Raw genomic sequence first — 25,146 nt, 5'->3', positions numbered from 1 at the left:
GTCCCTTTGAAGGCAGCCCATTCCATTTTCAGAGCTGTTTTGTTTTTCCTTATGTGTAGCTGGTCTGCCTTTTGTTAACTTCTACCTATATATTTTAGTTATTTTGAAGAAGTCATCTCTAGTGTGATATCAAAGTGATTGCAGTAACAGAGTTCACACATCTGTATTTTTACAACTAGAATGAGTTGTTAACAGATACTTGACTGAAGGAATACAAGGTTGGAAGGACTAACAGAATTGGACCTTAGGGACTTGATCTGCCCAGGTCCTCATTCTTCCATCAGAGTCAGGCAGACTGTCCCCCTGGGTTAGACTTCTAAAGCTCTATACGTGGACAAATTGCCATCAGCTGATGTGGACAACCTGGCCACTTCCTTACGTAAAGCTGGCTTTTATGTTTCTTACTTTGACTTGCTCTTGAATAAATTTAAATAAAGTCCAGCCAAAACAGCAGCACTAATTTAATATAATCTCATCCTTGCTTTGTACAAGGTACAATTTCAACAAGGCAGAATAACAGTTTAGTCATCTAACATAAGTAATTCCCCTATTAGCATTTTGGTTAGAAATTCTTCAATATGTAAGGAGTCTCATCTTTGATTATTCTGAATAAACTCCAGGTAGTCCTCCTAAAATGGAGTGTAACAACTCAGCACAGCCGGTGTGGCATAGCAGGAGGAATCTGGGATTAGGAACCAAGTACTGGCTTTCTAGGACTAAATCTGGCCCAGTCACTTAAGAGTTGTGTGACATTGGACATACGTATTGCTTGACTTTGAGACTCTGTCCTTATCTGTAAAATAGGGGACAGTTTACCCACTTTGCTTTATCACCTGAAGTTATAAGATGAAACAACAGAAAGTCCTTTTTTAACAATAAAACTTTAAAAGATGTAAGATTTTGTTTTTAAATTCCCCAATAATTAGCCTTGGGCAAAATGATTTAGAGATTGAGCAGAATTTATCACTTTGTCAGACTTACAATGGTATATGGTCAGCCACCATCAATTCAACTTTCAACCTCACAGGTTTAATCTGCTAATTTACTGGTGTTGATGGACACTTTCTATCAATCAGATCACTCTGAAAATCAAAATGATAAACTGATTTAAAAACAACTCCAGATATTTTTTAAAGATCATTGTTTTAAAACGAAGACATAAGTAAAAACACCAAAGCATTCTTTTTTATTCTATCAGTGAGCATCATTTTTTTTAAGCTAGTTGAAAGTTTTTGATTATCTAATAGGTTTACCACATTACACTATATTACACATTTAAGTTTTATGGAGTTGACAAAAAAAAAAAAAAAGACAGACATTACTCCAGCCTTTATAGTTTGGAAAGGTCAAGTAATATGAAACGTTATTTAACAATAAGACAATATAGTTAGTTTCCATTTCTTTTCCTCTTCTCATTTTGCAGTTCATTTTCCTCCTTTCATTTGATAGTACAGTTTTTTACTTAGAAAATTTTGATAGAATAGATAGTACCAAGCCAAATTATAAACTGAATATCAGACTGAGGAGTTTTAATTGTCCTTTGGTATTGGGAAACTGGTTGATCAGTAATCAAAGACAGTGTCTCTTTTCATGTTTGCAGAAATTGCCCCTGAATTTAAACTCCACATGTAAATTTTTGGTAGTCTCTTCATTTATTGGTTGATTTATATAGGTCTCTCTCAACCCTGAAAATTAGATATTTTAACAGCTTATGGGTGGAAACAGGCACCTTAATTCACATATACTGTGCTCTAGCAGTTCGCTGTTCTTTGTGAATACCCAGTGAATGGTTACCTTCATTGCTGTGGTCATTCTGTTTCCTTGGCCGGAAATCCTCTTCTGTTGCCATATTTCCAGCTTCTGCCCATCTTTCAAGTCTAGCTTTAATTCCACCTCTCCTAAAACTTTACCTTATTAGTCCACAGTGAAGTAATTTTCCAGTGATTGGATCCCATTGTTTCTTTCTTGTAATTCCTCATGATGTATGTCTTCTATTTCCCTTTTAGACTGTAAGTAATGACTACTATAATGCTCTACATGTTATAGATGCCAGTTAAATGCATGGGATTTTTTTTTTTTAAAGAAATCATTTCTGTGTTGTAGGCAGGTATTTTGTGAGGGTAAAGCAGGAGAAGGAATGGGTAAAAGAAGGAACAAAATGGCAGTGAAAAGATCTTAAAGGCAGAAATTAGAAAGAAAATGAGGGAGAATAAAAGGGAAGGAATAAAAAGGTATGGAACAAGGACTGTACTTTGGATTTACTAATCTTTTATGTATGTCCCATTTTAGTTGCTGAGTGTCATAACCATTCATGTTTTTCCTTAGGGAATCTGAGGGCTTATCAACAATTGTTGATATTACAATTTGAAAGCCTGTTATAGTCTTTTTTTTTGTCATTAAAACTTAAATACTTCTCAAGAATATCCTAGTTACTATATAGTCTGAAAACTATAATTTTTAGCTTTTGAATTTTAAGAGCAAAATGTGTTATCATGACGCGTTGCCACAAAACCATATTAAATTTGGGGAAAGAAAAGGGGGTAATACCAAGAAAGGCCTTTGGAATAATTTCTGTGTATTGTTTGGGGAGAATCTGTTCATTTGTTCACCAGGCTGTTGAAGTGAACTCATTCTCAAATCAGAGTCTGAGCTTTTACATGCTGAGATTGGTAGTACTTTTTTTAAAATCAATTTTGAACATTTTATTTTGCGAGCATATTTTTGAGGGATGACTTAAATCTCTCTCCTATGGATAAAAATTAGTCTCTTCTCCAAAAGCAAGTAAATATTTACCTTTTTTTGCTAGCTGTGGAAGTAAACATGGTCATTTTAATTTTTTTGCCCTATGTACCATAAGCTAAAGAGGTGTATATTTTATGTTACTTATATAGCTTTTAGGCAAAACAAATACCATTTACTAGTGTGATAAATACATAGAAAGCTTATTCTGCAGTTTTTTAAAGTGATAAACTACCAGTATCTGAAGTTTATTTGACAAACCACTTTCTGTAAATAATTGGTATGTTATTTTCCACTGATTGTTTTTGACAGCTGGCTCAATTTTTCTTTAAATGTATTATATTAAGTCATCAGTATTGTTGAATCCTGTTTAATGGTTTTAGATCAGGGTAAAACCTAGAAAAATTGTACCTTATAAAAGTAATAACTAGCTAGTACTTTTGAGAGCCAGTAAAACTGTAGTGGTATATAGTTTGGACTCTGGATTCAGAGAAACAGAGGTTCTAACTATATCTCTGCCACTTTGCAGTCTTGGGAAGTTTGTTGACCTGTCTGAGCCTCTGTGAAATGGGGATAGAGTTAGTCATTGTTTTTAACAAATAATGAATAAATTGAGCTTCTACTGTGTACCAGGAGCCATACTATATTTTGGATAATGGTACCTTCTGTTATGACATCATTGGAGGGATTAACTTGGAACGAATGTAAAACAGCAGAGTACTTAACAAAAGTGATCAATAAATTTTAACTCTTATTATTAAAATATCCCAAATACATTTTTAAAAGTTCTTTAAGAGCCAAAATTGTTTCAGGGAATATTTATATATCCGGGATATATCATTAAATTACAATAATCCTATGTGTTAGTGTTTTTTTTTAAACATTAGTATGAAATTCCTATACTTTAGGGTTGACTTTAAGAACTAAAAGTTGGTGTAACAGCTTTGAAAACAAGTATGAATGATATTAATGCCAACATTAATGTGCCTTTTAGGAGAAATTTTATATGTCCATATGTAAATGTACATGCTCTGTGAAACAACACTGTATTCTGTTGTCTTTTAAGTTAGAAATATATGGACCACTCTGTAATTTTCTCTTTCTTGAAATACAGGTAAAGTCTTTCCAGAGATTTTATATATATACACATTCTATACATACACACATATATATTTCTACCTTTGATTTTAATAAATAGTGATGGATGGAGAGGGGATTGGTCTGCCCTAGATCTAAAATTCTTATAACATCACTATAATTCTTATGACAGTCATAGATGTTCAGAATATTGAAATGTGTTCATTTCAGTTTCAGAGCCCCCCAAAAAGAAGACATTAAATGGGTTCATTATAGTTTGTTTACCTGAAAGCTTTTCAATGGATAGGAAAAAATTTTTCTTGATTAAAAGTTTGGTTAATCATAGCACTTTATACTAGATTTTAATGTATTTTTATGGTAAAATTTTTATTCTAACAGTCTTTGTGATTTGTGGCATTTGAGCTGTACATGAAAAAACCTAGGTCACTTTAGAAATAGTAACTACAACTACCAACAATTGAGTACTTACTCACTGCCAGGTAGTGCTCTAAAGATATTGAATGTATTAAGTCAACTGATTCTCACAAGAACCCTGTGAGGTAGGCCCTATTATCTCCCTTTCTCAGATGAGGAAATTGATTAACAGAAAGGTTAATTAATTTATCCAAGGTGACTCAGCTAGTAAGTATTGTAGCCAGGATTCAAGGACTTATGCACTAGTCTTCACTGTCCAGTACTTAATTGTTCTCTCCCCCAGATTTACAATCAGGTTAACTATTTGAACAATATATATGTATAGTCATCATATTAAAAAACAATAGCAACAAGAGAACAAAGTATTGACTCTTACCTGAGCATTTGCTAGGCTCCATAATTAGTACTGGGTGATTGTATTAGGCTGTACAGGAAGGTATTAGCATAACAGATGGCTAGGCATTAGCACCACTAGAAATAGTACTCAAGATTTTAAAACTTGGGATTAAAAGATATCTGTATTAATTAATGAATCATTTTTTAAACTTGTTTTTCAGTGCGGTTTCAGTAATACTGTTTGATTTTGGTAAATCAGCATTTATTACGATAGTAGGTCTTGATGAATAGATCAACTCAACTGTAGTCTGGTTCAGTGATTATTTTTAAATGGATATAGCTAAAATCCACTTGAATGTTCACATAAGGGTTAATTTTTTCTTCTTTTTTCCCCCTTTAGTAAAATAAAGCAGGGTCTGTTACCTAGCTTGGAAGATTTGCTATTCTATACAATCGCAGAAGGACAAGAGAAAATACCTGTTCATAAATTTATTACAGTAAGTTTTTATATTTTTTTATCTTCACTTTTTAAAAATCAGTAACACTGAATCAATAATATGGTAATATTGAAATGTAGTCTTAAAGGTCATCTGACGTGTAGATTCTGACTGACACTGTTTCTCTTATTTTCAAATTTTCATCATGCTCATTTCAAGGTAATCAATGAAAGAAAATGAAAGAAACAATGAGAAACTTGTCCAGAAAGTGGGTATTAGTGACACTAAAATGCCATATACATATTCAGGTCTTGTGTAGAAGTTTTTATATACAGGAATTAAAAACTTGTAGTTGGAATAAGCATATACCTTATTTGCACTATGTATTTACAAAGTCTTATTTTTTTAAAAACAGGCACTCAAATCTACAGGATTGCGAACGTCTGATCCCAGGTTGAAAGAGTGTATGGATATGTTAAGATTAACTCTTCAAACAACATCAGATGGTGTCATGCTAGACAAAGATCTTTTTAAAAAGTAAAAACTTCTGCCAAACCTTTAATGGTCACTTGCTATGCTATATGGTGATTTTTCTTTTAAAACAAAATTGCATCTTTGAAGGCCAGTGCTTCCTGTGTAACTGAAAAAAAGGGGGGAGGGGACTTAAAACATAAATTGTTTGGAACAACTTTGGTGCACATTAAAGTTCTATAATACATTGGGGCTAAGAATATACTTTGAAACTGTTCTGAGGAAACGTAGCCATGGATGTTTCCAATTTATAGTACCTGGAGACTGCATTCGGTTTGAACAGAGCACACTCTTTGTCCTGTCATGGTTTAAATTGATCTCTTAATTCATCTGCGTATCTTGCAGCCTTTCTCAGCGTGGTCTCTGTTCTTGCCTACAAGGTGTTCTAGATGACACCATAAAATGAGAAGGCTTCAGGCAGCCTATATTCATTGGTTTTATATGTCTCTGTTGTCTGCTTCTCTCCTCTCTTCAGACATATTACTACATAGGCTTTTGGCTATTTTTGTTTTTTTCATAATGTTTAAAAACTTAATGCTAACTTTTGACATGTATGCCTTGATTTGGTTGAATGAGAATATTTATTTTGACTTTCTTATATTTGCATATCTTTATTATTTATCTTCATTAATATGTTCCTACTAGTCTGATTGCTTAATGATTTAATAGACAGCAAGTTTGTCATGGATCCCAAGGAGGTAAATGGTATTTTACAACTAAAATTAAATGAAAACTAGTATAAAACTGTAAACACTACTGTAAGATATTGGCTTTTTCCAGACCACAGGCTTAGGTTGGAATAGATCCAAAGAATTCCAGCATCTACCTTGAAAGTTTATTTGTATGTATGCATTTTTATTTATTTTTTCTTTTATTGTCTTTTGGGGGCTAGATGATTTGTTCTAGATGTCTCCTGGGAATATCCTGGAATATTAAGTCATCTGAAGGTATAAGTATTTAACTGAGATCCTCCCAAGTATCTTGGCATACTGTGAAGCACTGCTGGCAATTTTAGGTCTCTGTCTTTTCACCACAAGGTTCTTGATTCTGTGAACTCAGCCGACGTTATTAAGTGCAGATTTCAGTTCCATGTTGGAATTGGTGTTAGGAATTTTGAATCTTCAGAGCCTGTTTCTTTGTGAAGGGAAGGAAATCACTTCTAGTTAGCTGTGCCTTTGCAGTAAAGATTATTTTATTTTTAGTGTTCATGAACTATCTGTGCAAAGTATCTTGATTGTGGTGCCTTCTGGGGAGTTATTTTGGTATATCTGAGAATGAAGTTGTCAGAGAGTTGGTAGGTAGGTCTGTTGATAATGGGTATAAGGAATTGCTTTGGAATTCCTAAGTGAAAGCAGTATTTTATACCTTTTTAGTACTGGTCAAGTTTCTTTTGTGCTTCATAAACATATTGCTCTGTTTAAATATGAAATTGAAAGTAATTTAAATACACTGAGTATGAAGCCAGGAAACAATCATAAAATTTTCTACCTATAAGTATATTAAAAAATAACAATTAGCATTATTTTAAACACTAATCCAATTTTTTTAAAAAATTGATGATTGTAATATAGGCAGTTCCCAACTTGACAAATGCTTAGTGGTATATGTGAACAAGCAGTGGAAAAGTTTACGTCTATAGGCATATGATTTCTCTTTTCATCCCTAGAATGAGGTGATTCAAAACCTCTGACTATTAACCTTTAAAGGTCACCTGGAACGGTGATTGCTTCAGAGAAGTTTTTTCTCTGTTTTCAAAATGAGAAGTTTTCTAGTTAGTGTTGCCAGAAATAATCTCACCTCCATGCAGGTGGGTACAATGGAATTCATCTTCCCAAAGAAATAATTTATAAAGGAAAGTGGAAAGATTTGATTGAAGTCAATGTGTTGATATTTTACCTAAAATACATTGTTGCTTAATATATTTAGCCTTTGAGGGTAATCTGAGAAACAACTAATATGTAGAATTTTTTCTGAATGGGAAGATGAGTTCTATGCGTACTTTCTGGAGCATGGTCTATTTGAAAGTTGGAGACTGCCTGTACCTATCTAGATAATCAATTGTTTTTAATGCTAATAATCTCAATAGAAGTAGAAAATTTGTGTTGAAAAGGAATACCTTATTTATTCATGCATTTTTAGCCATATAAATATTAGAAGTATTTTTTTGTGTGATCATAATTTTTTTATCTTTTTTGTTTTGGAGGAAATGAGTGGTAGTCTTTGTATTTGCTCTTTCTTAAAAAATTCTTATCCACTATGTTATTTTACTAATGAAAAATTATATGTGAGATACTTTATAAAACATTGATGTGCGTTACAGTCGCTAACCCTAAACATTTAAGTAAAGAAGGAAAGAAAAATTATTATTACCAGTTTACAGATGAGAAAACTGAACAAAGCATGAGAAAGATGTGACTGTTGAAAAGCATAAGCACTTCCTCCTCAGGTCGCTTTATATCCCTTCTGATTTTCTACTTAGATTCATGACATCTATATTAAAGTAACTCCCAAGAAAAACATTACAGTTTGTTCATCAGCGTGCAGCTAGACACTCTTTTGAATGGTATTGCCTTGGTTGGCCATAGTAATTCACCAGTGAAGGCTGTTAGCACAGCTTTATGAGCACCTTCTGATAGAGCAAAAACAAAAACAAAAAATCCCAGTTTCACTGACTGTACAATATTGTCAATGATAAAGCCTCCTTTTAAAAGTGCTGTTTAATTTTCAGTAGTTAAATAGTTAGTAAGGTTAATAATTTATGTTTGTTTGGCAGTCCTCATATTTTCTAATGTAATACTTCTTGAAAAAGGGGGCATGTAGATTTGATTTGATACAGATATAGTGATTTAAGGTCAGGAATTGTCCTAACTTCTTTCTGCTGAGAAATGTGTCTTTTGTTATATATTACTTGCAACTCACGTGCAAGTTGAATTGCTGTTTGGAGCATATTAAATATTAAGTCAATGGCAAAAAGTATTTATTAGATTAACATTGAAACTATGTCAAAATTTATCAAAGGTTATTGAAGTAAATATTTGTTATCTCTTGGATGTCAATTATTTCTACGTCTGTAGATTAATAATGGAAATTAGGACTGTAACTTTTTCATGTTGTAACTGAAACACATCTTTATCACTGAAAATAACTTATTTTAAATCAGTGTTTAATTTTATGTTGACCAACTGAGTATATATTCTGGATTTTTATTAATAGTTAAAGTGTGATAGCTGGCTTTTAATTCTAATTTGATGTTTAATTTAGAACAACTTGAATTAATATACTGAGATATAAAAATTTATCATTTACCATGGATTGAAAAAGAAATACCGAGAGTGTCTACTTTTCCGACTCTCCATTTATAATTAGTGCATGTTATTTACTTGCAAGTTAAACACAGATTTTTCTTATCTGTAAAGTGGGGAAATCATCTTCTCATAGTGTTCTTGTTTTGAGGGTTAAGCAGGATAAATAGTACTTGAAACTTAGTACTTTTTAGTCTGTTATGGGCTTAGTCTTAAGTTGGTATTATGGCTTGATGCTCAGGTCTGCAAATGTCTTCCTCTATCAATTAACTATTCTATTACTAAGTTTCTGAGACTCTCTTAAGATGAGTTTAGAGTATATGGCTGGCTGTTACCTATTTTTAAACTCTTTAAGGTTACGTTAATAAATTGATTTTCTAGCTTGAATCCTTTTTAAAACAAAGTAGAATATTGGTTCAAATCATTAGATTTCATGCTTTCCCATCCAGATGGTTTACCATATCTTTTAAATAATTTTTAACAGTGAAACAATTTTATTCTACAATGTATATACACATCTTACAGTGAAGAGAATAATGTAATTTAACATTTTTGGTGATTCAAATAATATAAAATTATTATACTACTGTATATAGTTTTTAAAGTTATACATTATTTTTATCAGCATTTTAATAAGTATTTCATATAAGAGACAAATCTGACTAAACGAAGTTGGTATTATTTCCCTTTTTTTTAGCTTAGAAATGCAAATTTTTCAAAATGTAATTTAGGAAAAATATATTAAAATACAAAATGTTTATTTTTTTGTGAAATACTAGTAATACGTAGAAATTAAAGGATATATGTCTGAGGTTATTTCATGGAAGAATAAACAGGATCTCAACTATATATTCAAGTCTGATTTTTGTTAACCAAATGTCATGCTGAATGCTTATCAACTCTGGTAGGCTGAAAAGCTTGTTTTTAGATGGTCTTGGTACTTAATCTGGTGGAATGCTCTGCTGTTTTAATCTTTGACACAGTTTTTAGGCTAATTTATTTCTTTAACTTGTTCAGCAGCTTACAAGCAGCTACATGAAAGGCTGCTTGAAGGAAAGAAAATAATGTAGAAAGAGTATAATTTATAGAATTTAGTTTGTCGTTTAAAATGTTGAATTTCTTTATTGTTTGAATATTCTCCTGATTAATATTGTTATTATTAGCAAGCAATAATATTTGAAAGGTACCCAGTCTATTAATTTTTTTCTCATATTCCACAGATGTGTTCAAAGCAACATTGTTTTGTTGACACAAGCCTTTCGAAGAAAGTTTGTCATTCCTGACTTTATGTCTTTTACTTCACACATTGATGAGTTATATGAGAGTGCTAAAAAGCAGTCTGGAGGAAAGGTAACGTTTTTGATGTGAATATTTTCCTAAGCCTATCACTTAATAAATTCAACTAAACTTGAGGTAGAGAGTAAAATTGTGTAGTTTTGTGTTTTGCTAATTAAGAAATTTAAGTGGAGCCACTGGAGTAAGTGCTTTTAAAATATTTCAGATAGTTAACTTAATTGTTATTTTGGCTAAAAAGAAATCTAAGCTTAAGAGTTCTTTTTGATTTTCAAATGATTGAGATGTCTTCTAAATTTTTAATTAATTAAAAAGTAGCTTACTGGGAATTTCTGCAGGTATGATATCCTTGAACATTAAATAAAATGTTCCCAGTTTTTAAAATCCTCTACATAATATAAGCACTATTTTATTTATTCTCCATATTGAAAGTTTTTAGGTAATGAAACCCTATTAGCATGACCCTGATTAAAGAAATTTTGTTTCCCTTAAAAAAAAAAATCAAGTCCTAGTTCCTCTTTTAGACTGTGCTTTTTTAGGAAGACAGAATGCATTGGAAAACATAGTAGGTGATGGAGACTGAGAGAAGTCACTTAGATTTCACTTGTAATCCTCAAGTCTGTTGTGCCCTTAGTTTTTATGAATATTGTTATAAAAGACTACAAAGCCACTGAGTACTATAAAATAACTGTTCATTGGTAGAAGCTAAATTGAGATCACTTTTTTGGTAGAAAATACTATTTGCCTATATTATATCTGTTCATTTCTTTCCATTGTTTTGGATAGGTTGCAGATTATATTCCTCAGTTAGCCAAGTTCAGTCCTGATTTGTGGGGTGTGTCCGTTTGTACAGTAGATGGACAGAGGTAAGTTTATTTCAGATCCATCAAAACCAACTCTAAGCCTTAAATTTTGCATAACACTGAACATGAGGTAGAGAGGAGCCTCTTCTGTAATAGTAATTAGCCCCCTGACCTGACAAAAATTCAAGAAGTTAAAGAAGTTTAGATTTTAGTTTAAGTTAGAAAACTCAACTGAAACAATACCTTATACTAAATTTTGTGAGGCATTTCATCTATCTTATTCACAGTTGTAGTCTTGTTACTTGAATGCTTACCGTTCAAGGAACTACAGTTACACATTTACTTAGGAAAAGTGGATTTGGCAGAACATGAAATTATTCACTAATGAACTGACCACTAATAAAATTAGTTCACCTTTCCTGGCTTAACATGGGTTACCTATCCTGTCATTATCTTTGTTCCTCTTGCTGCTTATATGATTAGCATGGTAGTTAAGGCAATATAATGTAATATAGTCTCTTACCCATCAGTCATTTTCAAAAGACACAGGATTTCATGAAGTCTATGAAGGTGATCTTTGTGATGTACTCACACTCCAGGCATAACCACTGACATTTGATGATCCAGCAGAATTATAAAAAGGATAACAATATGAGGGCACTTCAAAGAGAATGATTTGATTTAAAAAGTCAGTTAAAAGAAAAGTAAATTATGAGAGGCCCTTGGAAAAATGGACAGAGTTCTGAAATATTTTTTTAAGCATGACCTTTTTTATTATGCTGAGTCAGACATAAGATTTCTTATCATGTTGTAATTTGGTTTTATCAGTCAGAAAAATTATGCCGAAAAAAGAAAAATCAATATTTTTTTACTCCTTGGAAGACTTTAGCTCAGAGGTATAATCTTTCTGGTTTTTTCTTTGCTTTTACTAAGGTAATTATTTTTTTTTCATTAAAATATAACTTAAATAAAATGAGATATACAACTCCGAGGTGTATATAGCTTGATGAATTTATATCAGAGATACAATTTTATCCTAAATTTTGTTAAAACTACAAGTCATTTAGCCATATAATTTTAGATTTTATTTTTCAAGATAATGTGCCAGTTAAAGCTTTTCCACCCATTTATTAAAATTTGTCTCTCTTAAGTGCCTTCATTGTAAGTGATCCTTTTATTTTTTACTACTTAATCTTCCTCAAATATTTACAGTTAAAAAAGGCATGTGGGGGGCCTCCCTGGTGGCGCAGTGGTTGAGAGTCCGCCTGCCGATGCAGGGGATACGGGTTCGTGCCCCGATCTGGGAGGATCCCATATGCCGCGGAGCGGCTGGGCCCGTGAGCCATGGCCTCTGGGCCTGCGCGTCCGGAGCCTGTGCTCCGCAACGGGAGAGGCCACAACAGTGAGAGGCCCGCATACCGCAAAAAGAAAAAAAAGGCATGTGGGGCTTCCCTGGTGGCGCGGTGGTTGAGAGTCCGCCTGCCGATGCAGGGGAGACGGGTTCGTGCCCTGGTCCGGGAGGATCCCACATGCCACGGAGCGGCTGGGCCCGTGAGCCATGGCTGCTGGGCCTGTGCGTCCGGAGTCTGTGTTCCACAACGGGAGAGGCCACAACAGTGAGAGGCCCGCATAACGCAAAAAAAAAAAAAAAAAAAAAAAGGCATGTGGTTTGGCTCATTCATTCTTTTTTTTTTTTTTTTTTTTGCGGTACGTGGGCCTCTCACTGTTGTGGCCTCTCCCGTTGCGGAACACAGGCTCCAGACGCGCAGGCTCAGCGACCATGGTTCACGGGCCCAGCCGTTCCATGGCATGTGGGATCTTCCCGGACCGGGGCACGAACCCGTGTTCCCTGCATTGGCAGGCGGACTCTCAACCACTGCGCCACCAGGGAAGCCCCTCATTCATTCTTATAATAAGGAATCTGAGGCTCAGAGTTTGTATAAAACTGGCAGAGGTGAAACTAGCACCTGGGACTCTTAAATTCCAGTCCACTGTTCTCTACATTATGACAGGCTTTTATCCTTATCTGGGCCTGTGAAATGTACTAAACACTTGTGTGTTGAATTAAATATCGGGTGCTATGAACGGACACAAATGCATGAGAAGACATGGCTTATCCTTACGGAGCAAATTCCAGTAGGGAGTGGTATTCCTATTTTTTGTATTTGGAGGAAATGGTTTATCATGTAGTGGAAATTTTTATATTTGGAAGAAATTATTATCACCTAATTATTGCACATGTGTTTTTTCTTCTTAAACATACTTTGTGTGTAGAGATGATTCTTTTAGTTCAGTTTTCTTATCTAGAGATAAGAAACTTGACTTTGTGCTAGAACATAGGTATTTTTAAATCCAAAGGTAGTAAGACAGGCTTTTGTCAGGTTTCAGAATGATTGCCAAATTGAAGTTATGGTCTGACTTAGAAGTTACTCATAAATTTGACAGGAAAAATATTATATATTTTTATATATATATACATATTTATTTATATTCCATCATATACTTAGAAGTAAGGTGTCTTTCTGATGTCTCCATTAAATCCCCTGTTTGCCCAGGGGTAGTCATTGTAGTGCCCAGTTTCACTGTGAATAAATTTCACTTGAATAAATGAGTGCCTGGAATGTGTTGGAACATTGTTTGGGGCACCTGGGATACTTCAGCAAATAAAACAAAGATCATTGCCCTTGTGAAGCTTACATTATAATGGGGCCAGTCACAGTTTTTTCATTTTCAAACCTATTCTCTATTTCATTTGCATCTTAGTTTGTTCTGTTGTTTATCTACATGGTGATAATGATTGCCATTCGTGCCAGCGCTATCAGGTTTATAAAACTGGATGCTGTTTCTTTTAATGGGGCTGAAATTGTCCATAGATATGGTTCACAAGATGAGGCATTTATAGACAGGGTCTCAGAGAGTGGTATTCAATAAACTGGGCTCCATTGAAAAACTAACCACAGTTTAGCCATGATTAAAGCTATGAGTAAAAAAAAATTGTGACTAATTTCTAAAAGGGCTAGTTCATTTTGTATGATTGAATACAGATAGGAGTAAGGAGGGCCATACCCTCTTGCCCTCAGAGGCAACTTTTTACATTACTTATTATCTAATTTTGAACCAGTCTATTACCTGAGTACTTGTAAGCCTTTGCCCTTTTATTGCAGTATCCCTCTTAAAATAAACATACTTATATTTATTCTTCAGTATCCAAATAAACTTGCTGTTGAATTATGGGAAAACCATTATAAATTAGAATTAACATGTAAATAACAGCTCCAGTTATTGTTACATTTTTTCACAGTTGATCTTAATTATTTTTTAAATCTACTTTTAAATAGGCATTCTATTGGAGATACCAAAGTTCCATTTTGCCTTCAATCCTGTGTAAAACCTTTGAAATATGCCATTGCTGTTAATGATCTTGGAACAGAATATGTGCATCGATATGTTGGGAAAGAGCCAAGTGGATTAAGGTTCAACAAACTGTTCTTAAATGAAGATGGTAAGAATTATATAAAAGTTACTTGGAAGAAGAAATACGTCATTTTCCTGTGTAAATCTAACTAGTTTTTTTTCGAAGAAGAAGAAAATTAAAAGCATTGATACTTTTTCATTTGTCATGGAATTTCTGTGAAACCCATAGAGATAGTTAACCTACTTTAAAAAACAGATTTTTTAGGCATCTCATACCACTGGAAAGTGGGCCAGAGAAAAGACAGAGGCAGGAAGTAAGATTTTCACTTTATAACCACCTATAGGGGAATATCTTATAAAGTCTCACAGGGTCTGGAATTTGCTTTAAGATAATTCAGTGGAGTGTAGCTGGGAGTGATGCATGTGATTATTACTGTATGTTGGTAATCATTGAAGCTAAATGATGGGTACATGCGTGCTTATATTCTTTTCTTTCTACTTTTGTATATTGTATATATTTGAAAACTTCCATAAGAAAAAGCTTTAATGGTGGCCCTGGTTGAGGTGGTGTTTTGTTTTTTCTCCTTCATAACATTTAGTATTTGAAGGAAATATCTTGTGTTAAATAGTTGGATAACTATCAAGTCTTATTGCTTTACAGGAATCCAAAAGAAAAGGGGAGGACAAAGGTAGTTAGTACTTTTGATCTGATAGAGGTTTTAAATCTAAACAGCAACCTATAGATTGGTTTCTGTTTTTTAATCTTTCAGGCATATGCTAGGTTCCTCATTGTGTGACAAGTTAAAATAGAATTGAAGAAAACAAGAGTGAAGGAATTCAGTGATTACAGTAATGGTTGTGAGAAATATACTTTTGTATTTTTTCTTTCTGCTGTATGAAAAATAAAAAATATGCCTTATACTCAGTATTGTTTTATGAGTTTTTAAAATGAAGTTACAGGACTGATACTTTCTTATGCTTCTCTTTCTATTTGTTTTGAGGGCAGTTGCATTTTCTTACTTATTTTACCATAATCTTTCTATCCTGATGCTACATTTGATTTTATGGAGATTACTGTAAACTAGCAACTTCAGTAAGGACATCATATGTAGAAGTACCTTATTTATTAAACTCACTGACATCTAGATTTAATATGGAAAGAATATTTTTGTTCTCACAAGATAAAACGTTTTATAAGAAAAATTACTATTTTCCCAAAAATACAAACTTCAATAAACTAGGTGGTTCTGGTGAATTGACTGGTAAGAAATAAAATAGGCTTGGGGTAAATGACTTTAACATTGTAAGTAATACATTTTTTTGCCATGTACGTTTTATTGACACTAAGTCTATAAGAAAAAAAATCACAATAAGAACTCAGGAATTTAGCACTGTTTTGTAATAACTGAATATAAAGTTTAACAAGAGGTTTTGCCTTGATATTCTTTGACTTTTTCCAAGCCTGAGCCAATACCAGGAATCTGGGAAATAATGGGAAAATGAAGGCGTCACTATACCATACCACTCCTTCTTGAGTTCTGCATAGGTTCTGTGCTCTAGAGTCTTGGTTTTAGATTAGCCCCAGCAAGAAAAGAGTTTGTGGGTCTTTTTCTTTTTTTTTTTTTTTTTTTTTTTTTTGCATTACGCGGGCCTCTCACTGCTGTGGTCTCTCCCGTTGCGGAGCACAGGCTCCGGACGCGCAGGCTCAGCGGCCGTGGCTCACAGGCCCAGCCGCTCGCGGCACGTGGGATCTTCCCAGACCGGGGCACGAACCCGTGTCCCCTGCATCGGCAGGCGGACTCTCAACCACTGCACCACCAGGGAAGCCCTGTGGGTCTTTTTTATATTGAAAATTTCAAGGGTAATTTGTGGTGAAACTACACTCTGTGTATGTATGTGCATGTGTGTCTACCTAGCATTATAAAATTAAAAGAAATAAATATATTAATATTGTCCTAACTTTATAAGATTGTGATGATAAATTAACATTAATCTGAATATAATGAATAGATAAAGAAATTATAGTAGTTACTCTTTTAATATCAGCCTCAGTCATGAACCACATCTTTGTAAGGTTCATATACTTAGTTTGAAAAGCTTTTTCTGGTATAATATGGAAGAATTTTTTGCTTGTTTTATTCCCTTAGAATAAATATTTGTTAAAATTAATCAATTTTTTGCATTCTAGTTAAAAGCATGCCCCAAAATTTCATATGTCCATTTTGTCATACTAAGCTAATATATGTCATTACTTCAGATAGTAGCCTTTATTAATTAGCTTATGTTATTTCTGTTGTCATAATTCTTTTTAAATTAAAAATTCTAAACTGAACCCTTCAGTTCTTTCCTTCTGACTATGGCAGAGCAGAGTGGAAAAGGAGATTTCCACTTTTAGACTGAGGTTTTATAATGCAGTAAAGCTGGTGTTTTAATATCTCTGGTGTATTTCCAAGTGTTCAGATGTCTGGCTTTTGAGCCAAAGTCAGAGTGAGCAGTGCTTACATCTGAAAATTGCTCTGTCATGCCGTGAAATGCTTTAGTGTTCTCGGAAGATCTTAAATGTAGCTTATGTAGTATTTGCTGAATATTTATGATTTAGAAAATAGTAAATGCCCACGTTTATGTGGTACCATTTGGAATACACACATTAGCTACCTCCTAGGGCCCTAGAGTCTAAACCTGATAACGTCCAAAAAAAAAAGAAATGAAAGGACAGATGCATGAATATACACAAATACGAGTGTAAACTAATTTAGCACAGCCTGATTTCCAAATTTTATTTTATTTTATTTATTTTTTTGCAGTACGCGGGCCTCTCACTGTTGTGGCCTCTCCAGTTGCGGAGCACAGGCTCCGGACGCACAGGCTCAGCGGCCATGGCTCACGGGCCCAGCCGCTCCGTGGCATGTGGGGTCCTCGCGGACCGGGGCACGAACCCGTGTCCCCTGCATCGGCAGGCAGACTCTCAACCACTGTGCCACCAGGGAAGCCCCTGATTTCCATATTTTGATTTCTGTGTCTGCATTTGGTTTTTCTTTTACATAGATAATACTGGAAATTTTTTGTTTCTTGGCTTCCCTTTTGTTGCGTAGTATTTTTCTGTGACAACTATTACTGTCATTTTGTGTGATCTCAAAGAAAGCAGACTTCCCTTAGCATAATTTGAAATAGGTGAAATCCTGACTGTACTATTTAGATAGTATACCTGTACTGTTTTATTTTAACTTTTGGAACTTGTCATTATCATGGGTAACCCAAAATGTACACTATTTAAAGCATAGCTAGCTACTAAATCATATTGTTGATCTTATATTGAGGAAAATGGTGTACTGTTAAGTTACCCAATTTTTTGTCATTGTTGATTTTTTTAATTAAACATTTTTAACAGTTTTATTGAAATATAATTTACCTACTACATAATTTACTCATTCAAAATGTACAATTTAATGGCTTTTAGTATATTCTTAGAGTTGTACAACCATGACCACAGTCAATTTGGGGACACTTTTTTTTTTTCCTTCTTTTTTTTTTTTCGGTATGCGGGCCTCTCACTGTTGTGGCCTCTCCCGTTGCGGAGTACAGGCTCTGGACGCGCAGGCTCAGCGGCCATGGCTCACGGGCCCAGCCGCTCCGCGGCACGTGGGATCTTCCCAGACTGGGGCACGAACCCGTGTCCCCTGCATTGGCAGGCGGACTCTCACCCACTGCGCCACCAGGGAAGCCCTGGGGACACTTATCACTCCCAAAAGATACCCTAGGTATTAGGGATATTAGTAGTCAATACCTATTTCTATTCTACTCATGGAAACTAGTAATCTACTTTCCGTCTCTATGGATTTGCCTGTTCTGGACATTTCATATAAACAGAATCATTATATTTGGTCTTTATATAAATGGAGTCATTATATTTGGTCTTTATGACTGGCCTGTTTTACTAAGCATAATGTTTTCAAGGTGCTTTCATGTTGTGGCTTATGTCAATACTTCATTTTTTTATTGCTGGATAATATTCCATTGTTTGGATAATAGTACCACATTTTGTTTACCCATTCACCATTTGGCAGGATGTTTGGGTTGTGGGTTATTTTTCACTTTTTGACAATTATCAGTAATACTGCTGAGAACATTTGTGTACAAGTTTTTGTGTACACATGTTTTTATTTCTCTTCGTTACATACCTGAGAGTGGAATTGCTGGGTCATATAGTAAATTGAAGAATTTCCTTGTTTAGCTGTAGACTCATCTCACAGAAGGTAACTTGCTTAAAATTCAAGGAGACTAATAATGTAGCAATAACTTATGAATTCTGCTAGATGTGTCAAGTTAGATAAGAACTTGTTCCCAAAGAAGTAAATTACTACCACAGACAGATTAGGAATTATGCTTCCAAATAAATGTTTTCAGAGCCCTAAGAGTTTTGTGTTTGACGTTTGTGCTGTGCTATGAGTGACAGTATAATCAGCTGAGATTTGAAATTCTATTTGTTGTAAGAATTAGAAGAGGTAGGATTTTGGATGAACTTAAATTTTAAGTAATTTTGTAATTATACAAGAAATACATCCTTATTGTCAGGAAATATAGAAGGCATGCTGAATACAACTTAAATACCCTGTAATCTTTTTATCCTATGTGTATCACCTGTTTTCATTTTCTGCATATATATATGTATATACATAAACATAAAATACTTTAAAAAAGGAAAATTGGGTCCACACTAGATATGCTTTTTCCAAGGTGATTTTTAATAATAATATTATTTGATTGCTTAGTGCTGTGCCAAAGCATTTCATGTTTTTTAATTCATTGAAGTATTATGACTTGCTGAGGTATTGGTGCTGTTATTACTCCCAGTTTACAGATGGGAAAATTGAGGCACAGTGAAGTTCAGTTACTTGCCCAGGATCAAATGGCAGAGTTAGGAAATTTGGATGTGCTCTTACAGCACTATTCACTGTCTTTCTGTACCTGAATCTTTGTTTGCCTGTATAATTTTAGCAGCTTCTTAGAAGTGTATTACTGGTTTGATGTGTAACTGACTTTAATGCACTCCTCCACTCTCCACCCCCGACCCCCAAAAAGAACTGTAACAATGGCTTACATAAAGAAAATAGATGTATGTTCATGGGAAGTACCTGTGCATCACAGAAAATTATATCAGCTACTTAAAGTAATGCTATTGCTTTTATATTTTCAGATAAACCACACAATCCTATGGTAAATGCTGGAGCAATTGTTGTGACTTCATTAATAAAGGTAAAATGTTGACATTTCCTTTTAATCCAGTAAAAGTTTTAAATACTAAGGCATAAAGAGGAATCTTATTTATGTAGAAATGTGAAAAATTTTCTTTTGGTGTTAAATTAATGGTATGGCATAAGGTTAGGATTTTTATTTATTTCAAAATAAATCATGTAATTTCAAGGACAAAATTTAAAACAGATGACATTATAAATTCCAACAGTTACTCTTGACCTGAAGATCTGGCAAAAATTCAAAAAGAAGTCTCTTCTGAACAGTAGTCACAGAAGTTTTTCTTCTTAAGGTTTTAATATTTTTTTCTTTCTCTTCTTTTTGGCTCTTCTAGAATGAACAGATGTAAACAGAAGTAACAGCATGTTACTGTTTGATGTTTGTCATCAGCATATGTAGGGACAAATGTTCTGGTACTTTGTGTTAAAACAAAGTACGTTTACTCTTGACTGTTCTCAAGTCCTTTATACTTTCATGAGCTGTAATCACAATTTTCATTTGAACTTGTTTCATTTGTTTTACTTGAATCATGTAATAACTAAATAAAACTTATTCCAGTTATTAAGTTATATTATTTTCCTACTTTTTGGTTTACATGGTATGTTTTGTTTCTTTTGTTAAGTGTCTAGTTTGCCTTAATAATTGGAAACACTAATGTATTGAAATAAGTTTTTGAAAATGGTTCTATTCTGTGATACTGCTTAGATTTTAATTTCTAATTATAAGTTTCATTGGTATTCAATTATATTTCATTTGTGTTTGGAACATTTATATACTTTCTTCAGTAAATCTGTGCACATCTATTCCATGCTTGAAAAAAACATAGCTATGTGCCTTTGTAGATGCATTTCTGAAGATGGGATACCCTGGTTACACAAGGAATGTTTGAATATAAATTATACCCTTGGCCCAGTTAATAAAAATTCGTCTAATTTGTATGCTAGAAATCCTCTCTTAACTTTAATGAATTTTTTTCTTCATTCATGAGAAAAGCCTTTACAATAGAAGAGTACTATCTTAAGAATATATATGTTGTTATTTTAGAGCAAATGCTTCATAAGCACTGGCCCACTTAATCCTTGTAACTCTAGTGATGGAGATATTATAGACAAGTATTATTTTTTTTTTTTTTTTTTTTTTTTTTTGGTGGTACGCGGGCTTCTCACTGCTGTGGCCTCTCCCGTTGCGGAGCACAGGCTCCGGATGCGCAGGCTCAGCGGCCATGGCGCACGGACCCAGCCGCTCCGCGGCATGTGGGATCTTCCCAAACCGGGGCACGAACCCGTGTCCCCTGCATCGGCAGGCGGACTCTCAACCACTGCGCCACCAGGGAAGCCCCAAGTATTATTTTTTAATGTAACCAATTTTAGGCTATGAAAATTTTCAGTTTGCCCACTATAATCTAGTTGTCACTGTTTTACGTAAGAGAAAAGTTGTCAGTTTGAGGTGAAAGAAACTACTGTTTATTATAGAAAATAATAACATGAATATGTACTAGGCACAGTCATGCCACAACTTACAGTATAATGTGGGGTATACACCAGTAAATGGGCCCTTACAATGAAATTCAGTAAATACTGTGATGAGAGAAAAGTCTCATTAATAATTGTTCAGATTTGAACAAGTAAGTTAGAGGTAAAGAAAGTTATGATAATAAAATGTGTGTATTCGTGCTTGATGAGAAAACCACTAGAATGGTTCTGAACCTTTTTTGGGTCTTCCCAGAAAAAATGTTCACATACCATGATTTTATATAAACTGTAGGGAATTCACAGACCCATGGATCTCAGTTTAAGAACTCGTACACTGGAAAAAGATTAACATAGCACACCAATAGTATTTTCAAGAAAGGGCATATGTAAATGATTAACAGAAGTCTTGCTTAACTGCATGCAGTTAAACATCTTTTGTTTAATGATTCATGGGCTTAATATACTACACTGAAATGCTGCATGTGGGAAATGCATGTCTGGTCATTTCACATCATGATACGATGTTTAGTCACAAGCCATAAACTATCCAATGAGCAACATTAATATGAGTACTCAGAAACAGTTAAAAAAACACACATACACAACATAAGTGTGGTTGCATCCAACTGTGCAAACATTTAACTAAGTCATCTTGTATTTACAAATTTGATCAGTGTTTTTAAATTTAGAAAAATTGTAAATTTACTGACAGTTGGAAATGAGGCTTTGGGATATGGTTCATATTTAAGGTCAGTTTCTTTGACCTTTTTTGTTTTATTTTTAGAAGTTGTTTCACAAATTATGGGAGTTTTTTTGGTTTGGGTTTTTTTTTTTTTTTTTTTTTTTAATGAAGTTCATCTAAATCTTGAAGGGATAAGCTTGACATACCTCTGTGTAAAACTGACTGTCCCAGAATGTAATACTTTTCTTGGACTTTCTAAAAAAGAATTCAAAACTTTTATAAATACCTATCTGTGATCTCTGCAGATTATATGATCACATAATATTGATGAATTGGTAGTTGAAATTGAAGTAATAAAACCATGGATGAAGGAGTTTTCAAGTTCAGCCTTCTTACTCTGTAAATAGATAGGATGAGGAAACAGACTGGATAGGTTCTAACAGCAGTAGAGTTGGCCTTGAGCTAAGTCTCCCAATTTTCTGTTTGCTATTCATTCAAATTCACTCTACCATTTTTAATGTAGATGTTTGCTATTTCTCTTGATGACATTTTGTCTTTACCTAGCATAGTTATATTGTCCAAAAGGCAATATAAATTGTCCTAATTTAACTTTTACAGAAGATACCAGTTATTGGATTAAAAGTCAATCTAATATTCAGTGAGTGTATACAGTCATTCTTTGGACATTAGTCAGTGCTTGCTATCCATAAGGAACTAGGCTTCTTCTCAAGGAGCTTGCACTTTGAGTACCCAAAGTGTGGCCATTTTACCATGGCTATTAGATGTGAATTCTGTTTTTTAGCTTTTAGCTGATGACCTTAAGGCTATGTTTTTCTTTCAAAATTCAGAACTTTATTATGATGCTATTAAAACATTCCCCTCATGTTATTCCCCCTCCCCCCCCACACACAAATTACTAGAATCTTTAGTAAGACTCTTTATTTCATAATTTTGTAGGATTGGTGGTGGTCCTCAGGAAAGTGGGGGAAGAGGCAGAGCAAATGTTCAAAAGGATTTTAGCAGATTATGTAAAAAAGGAGAGTTTGGACAGAAGGAACCTGTTGCATAACTTCTTAACTACTAAACTTGTAGGAAAACTCCAGTATTTAAAATTTTAAACACTATATAGGTAAATACCTTCATAAAAACAAATGTCATTTTTGTACTTAAAAGGCACATAATTTAGAAAACCATGAAGGTACTATACTTCCTCTCTTTCTCTGTGGTAGCTGCTAAACTTAAAGGAATACTTTTTGCTGCAGTTGATTTTATTTGATGATGATAATGTGGTTGCTTGATTTAAAGGAAAGAGTAAAAATAAATTTGAAAGCACAGTTACTCTGGACGAAATAGCAGCATCCTTACCTAATTTTTTAATCTCACCTAGTTTCAGTTTAAAAGTTAAGATCTTCTGATAACTTGAGGGCTGGAGTGGAAAAATGAGGACAACATATTATAATTGTCACACTTCTCTTTTTAATTTTAAGATAAAGAGTAAGTCACATTGTCTTCTATGTTTGTGTCTATTCTGATGGTAGTTTCTGGTTTTTGTCATTTGAAGGACTTGATTTTTTTTTTAATCAGAAGTATTTTTGAATTTAAAATATTGGAGGTTTTTTCCTATCTTTTTTTAAAAAAATAATTTAATCATGCTCCTTTAAAAAATCAAGACAAATTTAGTTAATATGTGTGTAATGTTCAGTTTGGTTATATTAGCAATCACCTGTTACACATGCTTATAAGCCACATTTTAAGGCAGTTTGTGGCTCTGGGGAGCAATGAATGATGCCTTGAACTTGGTAACATTCATAAGAAAGGATTATATTGGCTTATTTACTTCATGATTATATCAGTTCTTCATGATCATATCAGTTGATGTGCTTGAGGGTTTTTTTTCTCAAATAAAAGGCGGGTAATTTTTCAACAGAATTCCCTTTTTTGTTACTTTATTTTTAGGGCTAATCTATGAAAATACTAGATTTAGAACATTTTTCACCTGTAATATTTATATTAATTCTCACGTATTATTTAGCTTTAAAGCATTTTCTTTGGAGAGATTAAACCAAGTGTTTTGTAAAATCATTGTTAGTTACCTCTTTTTGCCTCTTTCTTCTATACCTTTTTCCTCTATGATTTCTAATTTTCAATTTGCTTCTACACCTCCATACTTTATGAATGAAATCAAGTGGTTTACTTACAAAATAACTGTGATTAATGCATTGACTTTAAATTAGTCATATTAATATTAAATTTATTGGCACATGTCCCTGTTAATAGTGATATTTTCACCTGTGTTGTGATGTATAATACATGATTCAGTTCATGAATATATTGTATAAACAGGTTATAAAACTACTCCAGTATACTTATTAATTCTTTTAATAGCCAGTGTTAAAACTCAGTGCTTCTTTATCAAATTTTCATTCATAAAAGTTTTCCTCAAAGGTATGTAAATTCTTTAACTTGATAGATATGCTTATAGAAAAATAAATTTGTATAATTTTCTAATCTCAAGGTCTGATTACTAACCTTTTCAAACAAACCACATGGTTTGCTTTTTAAAAGTCATGTGGTAAATGGGTTAGAAATTTTGGTAACTGTATTTTGTCCAGTTTATCTTTAAGTTTTCCTACCATACTTAATATAAATTACTGTAATTTTAAGATTAAAATAATGTGATATCTAATAATACTTGTGCAGTGACTTAAAACTGAAATAAACATATCCCTGGGCATGGGAATATTTTTCCAAGAGATAAAGAGGCATTGATAGTTTTAAGACTATCAGTTTCTAAATCTGTTTGCATATGTGCCTTTCTTAAAATTAACCTGCCTTTGGTCTAGGTTTCCTCCCATTTTCCAAAACGTATATGCTTCTCATGTCCTAAATTTTACTGTGGTGCACTGCTTCAGGTTGTAAAAACGTCTTGGGCACCATCAAAAGAGAACATTTTGAAATATCGTGGTCATGGTATTGAGGATGTGAATCACTGTAATCACTGTAGTGACTGGGAACAAATCTTATATACCAGGTTGTTGCCAGATTTTTGGTTTCAACAAAATGGAAAGAGGATCTGATCAAGTTGTTAGTTAATGAGAGCATTAAGTGTAGTTTTCGAGGGTATATTTTGCTGTGTGACCTTTGTATGTAATGAGATAAATGTGTAAAGGATTGTGTACATTGCCATAACAAAGTCTTTCCTATTTCCATCTACTCACCTGTTGTCAGCAGGATTTCTCAACTTGTACATCTGTAAAAATTTAGAATAGTAAGAGAATTTAAACTTCTATTCTAGCAATAGAAAATATCCACTGATACATGAACTAATTAAAAATCATTTACTATTTCAAAAAAGAAGAAAATATTCCAAAGGAA

General features: G+C 33.6%; 1 protein-coding gene across 3 annotated transcripts in view; it reads left to right on the top strand.

The window, feature by feature from the left end:
• GLS (glutaminase) overlaps positions 1 to 25,146 on the top strand; it is an 82,481-nt gene that overhangs the window by 9,876 nt on the left and 47,459 nt on the right. For all 3 annotated transcript variants that reach the window (XM_060106856.1, XM_060106857.1, XM_060106858.1), the window contains exons 2-7: positions 4,988 to 5,084; positions 5,440 to 5,561; positions 10,078 to 10,207; positions 10,937 to 11,016; positions 14,292 to 14,455; positions 19,562 to 19,620. In XM_060106856.1, the coding sequence (XP_059962839.1) occupies positions 4,988 to 5,084; positions 5,440 to 5,561; positions 10,078 to 10,207; positions 10,937 to 11,016; positions 14,292 to 14,455; positions 19,562 to 19,620 (652 nt within the window). The remainder of the gene's footprint in view (positions 1 to 4,987; positions 5,085 to 5,439; positions 5,562 to 10,077; positions 10,208 to 10,936; positions 11,017 to 14,291; positions 14,456 to 19,561; positions 19,621 to 25,146) is intronic.

The sequence above is a fragment of the Mesoplodon densirostris genome, chromosome 8, assembly GCF_025265405.1.
Source record: "Mesoplodon densirostris isolate mMesDen1 chromosome 8, mMesDen1 primary haplotype, whole genome shotgun sequence".
In the NCBI taxonomy this organism is placed as follows: Eukaryota; Metazoa; Chordata; class Mammalia; order Artiodactyla; family Ziphiidae; genus Mesoplodon; species Mesoplodon densirostris.
This window is presented reverse-complemented; position numbering and strand designations above follow the sequence as displayed.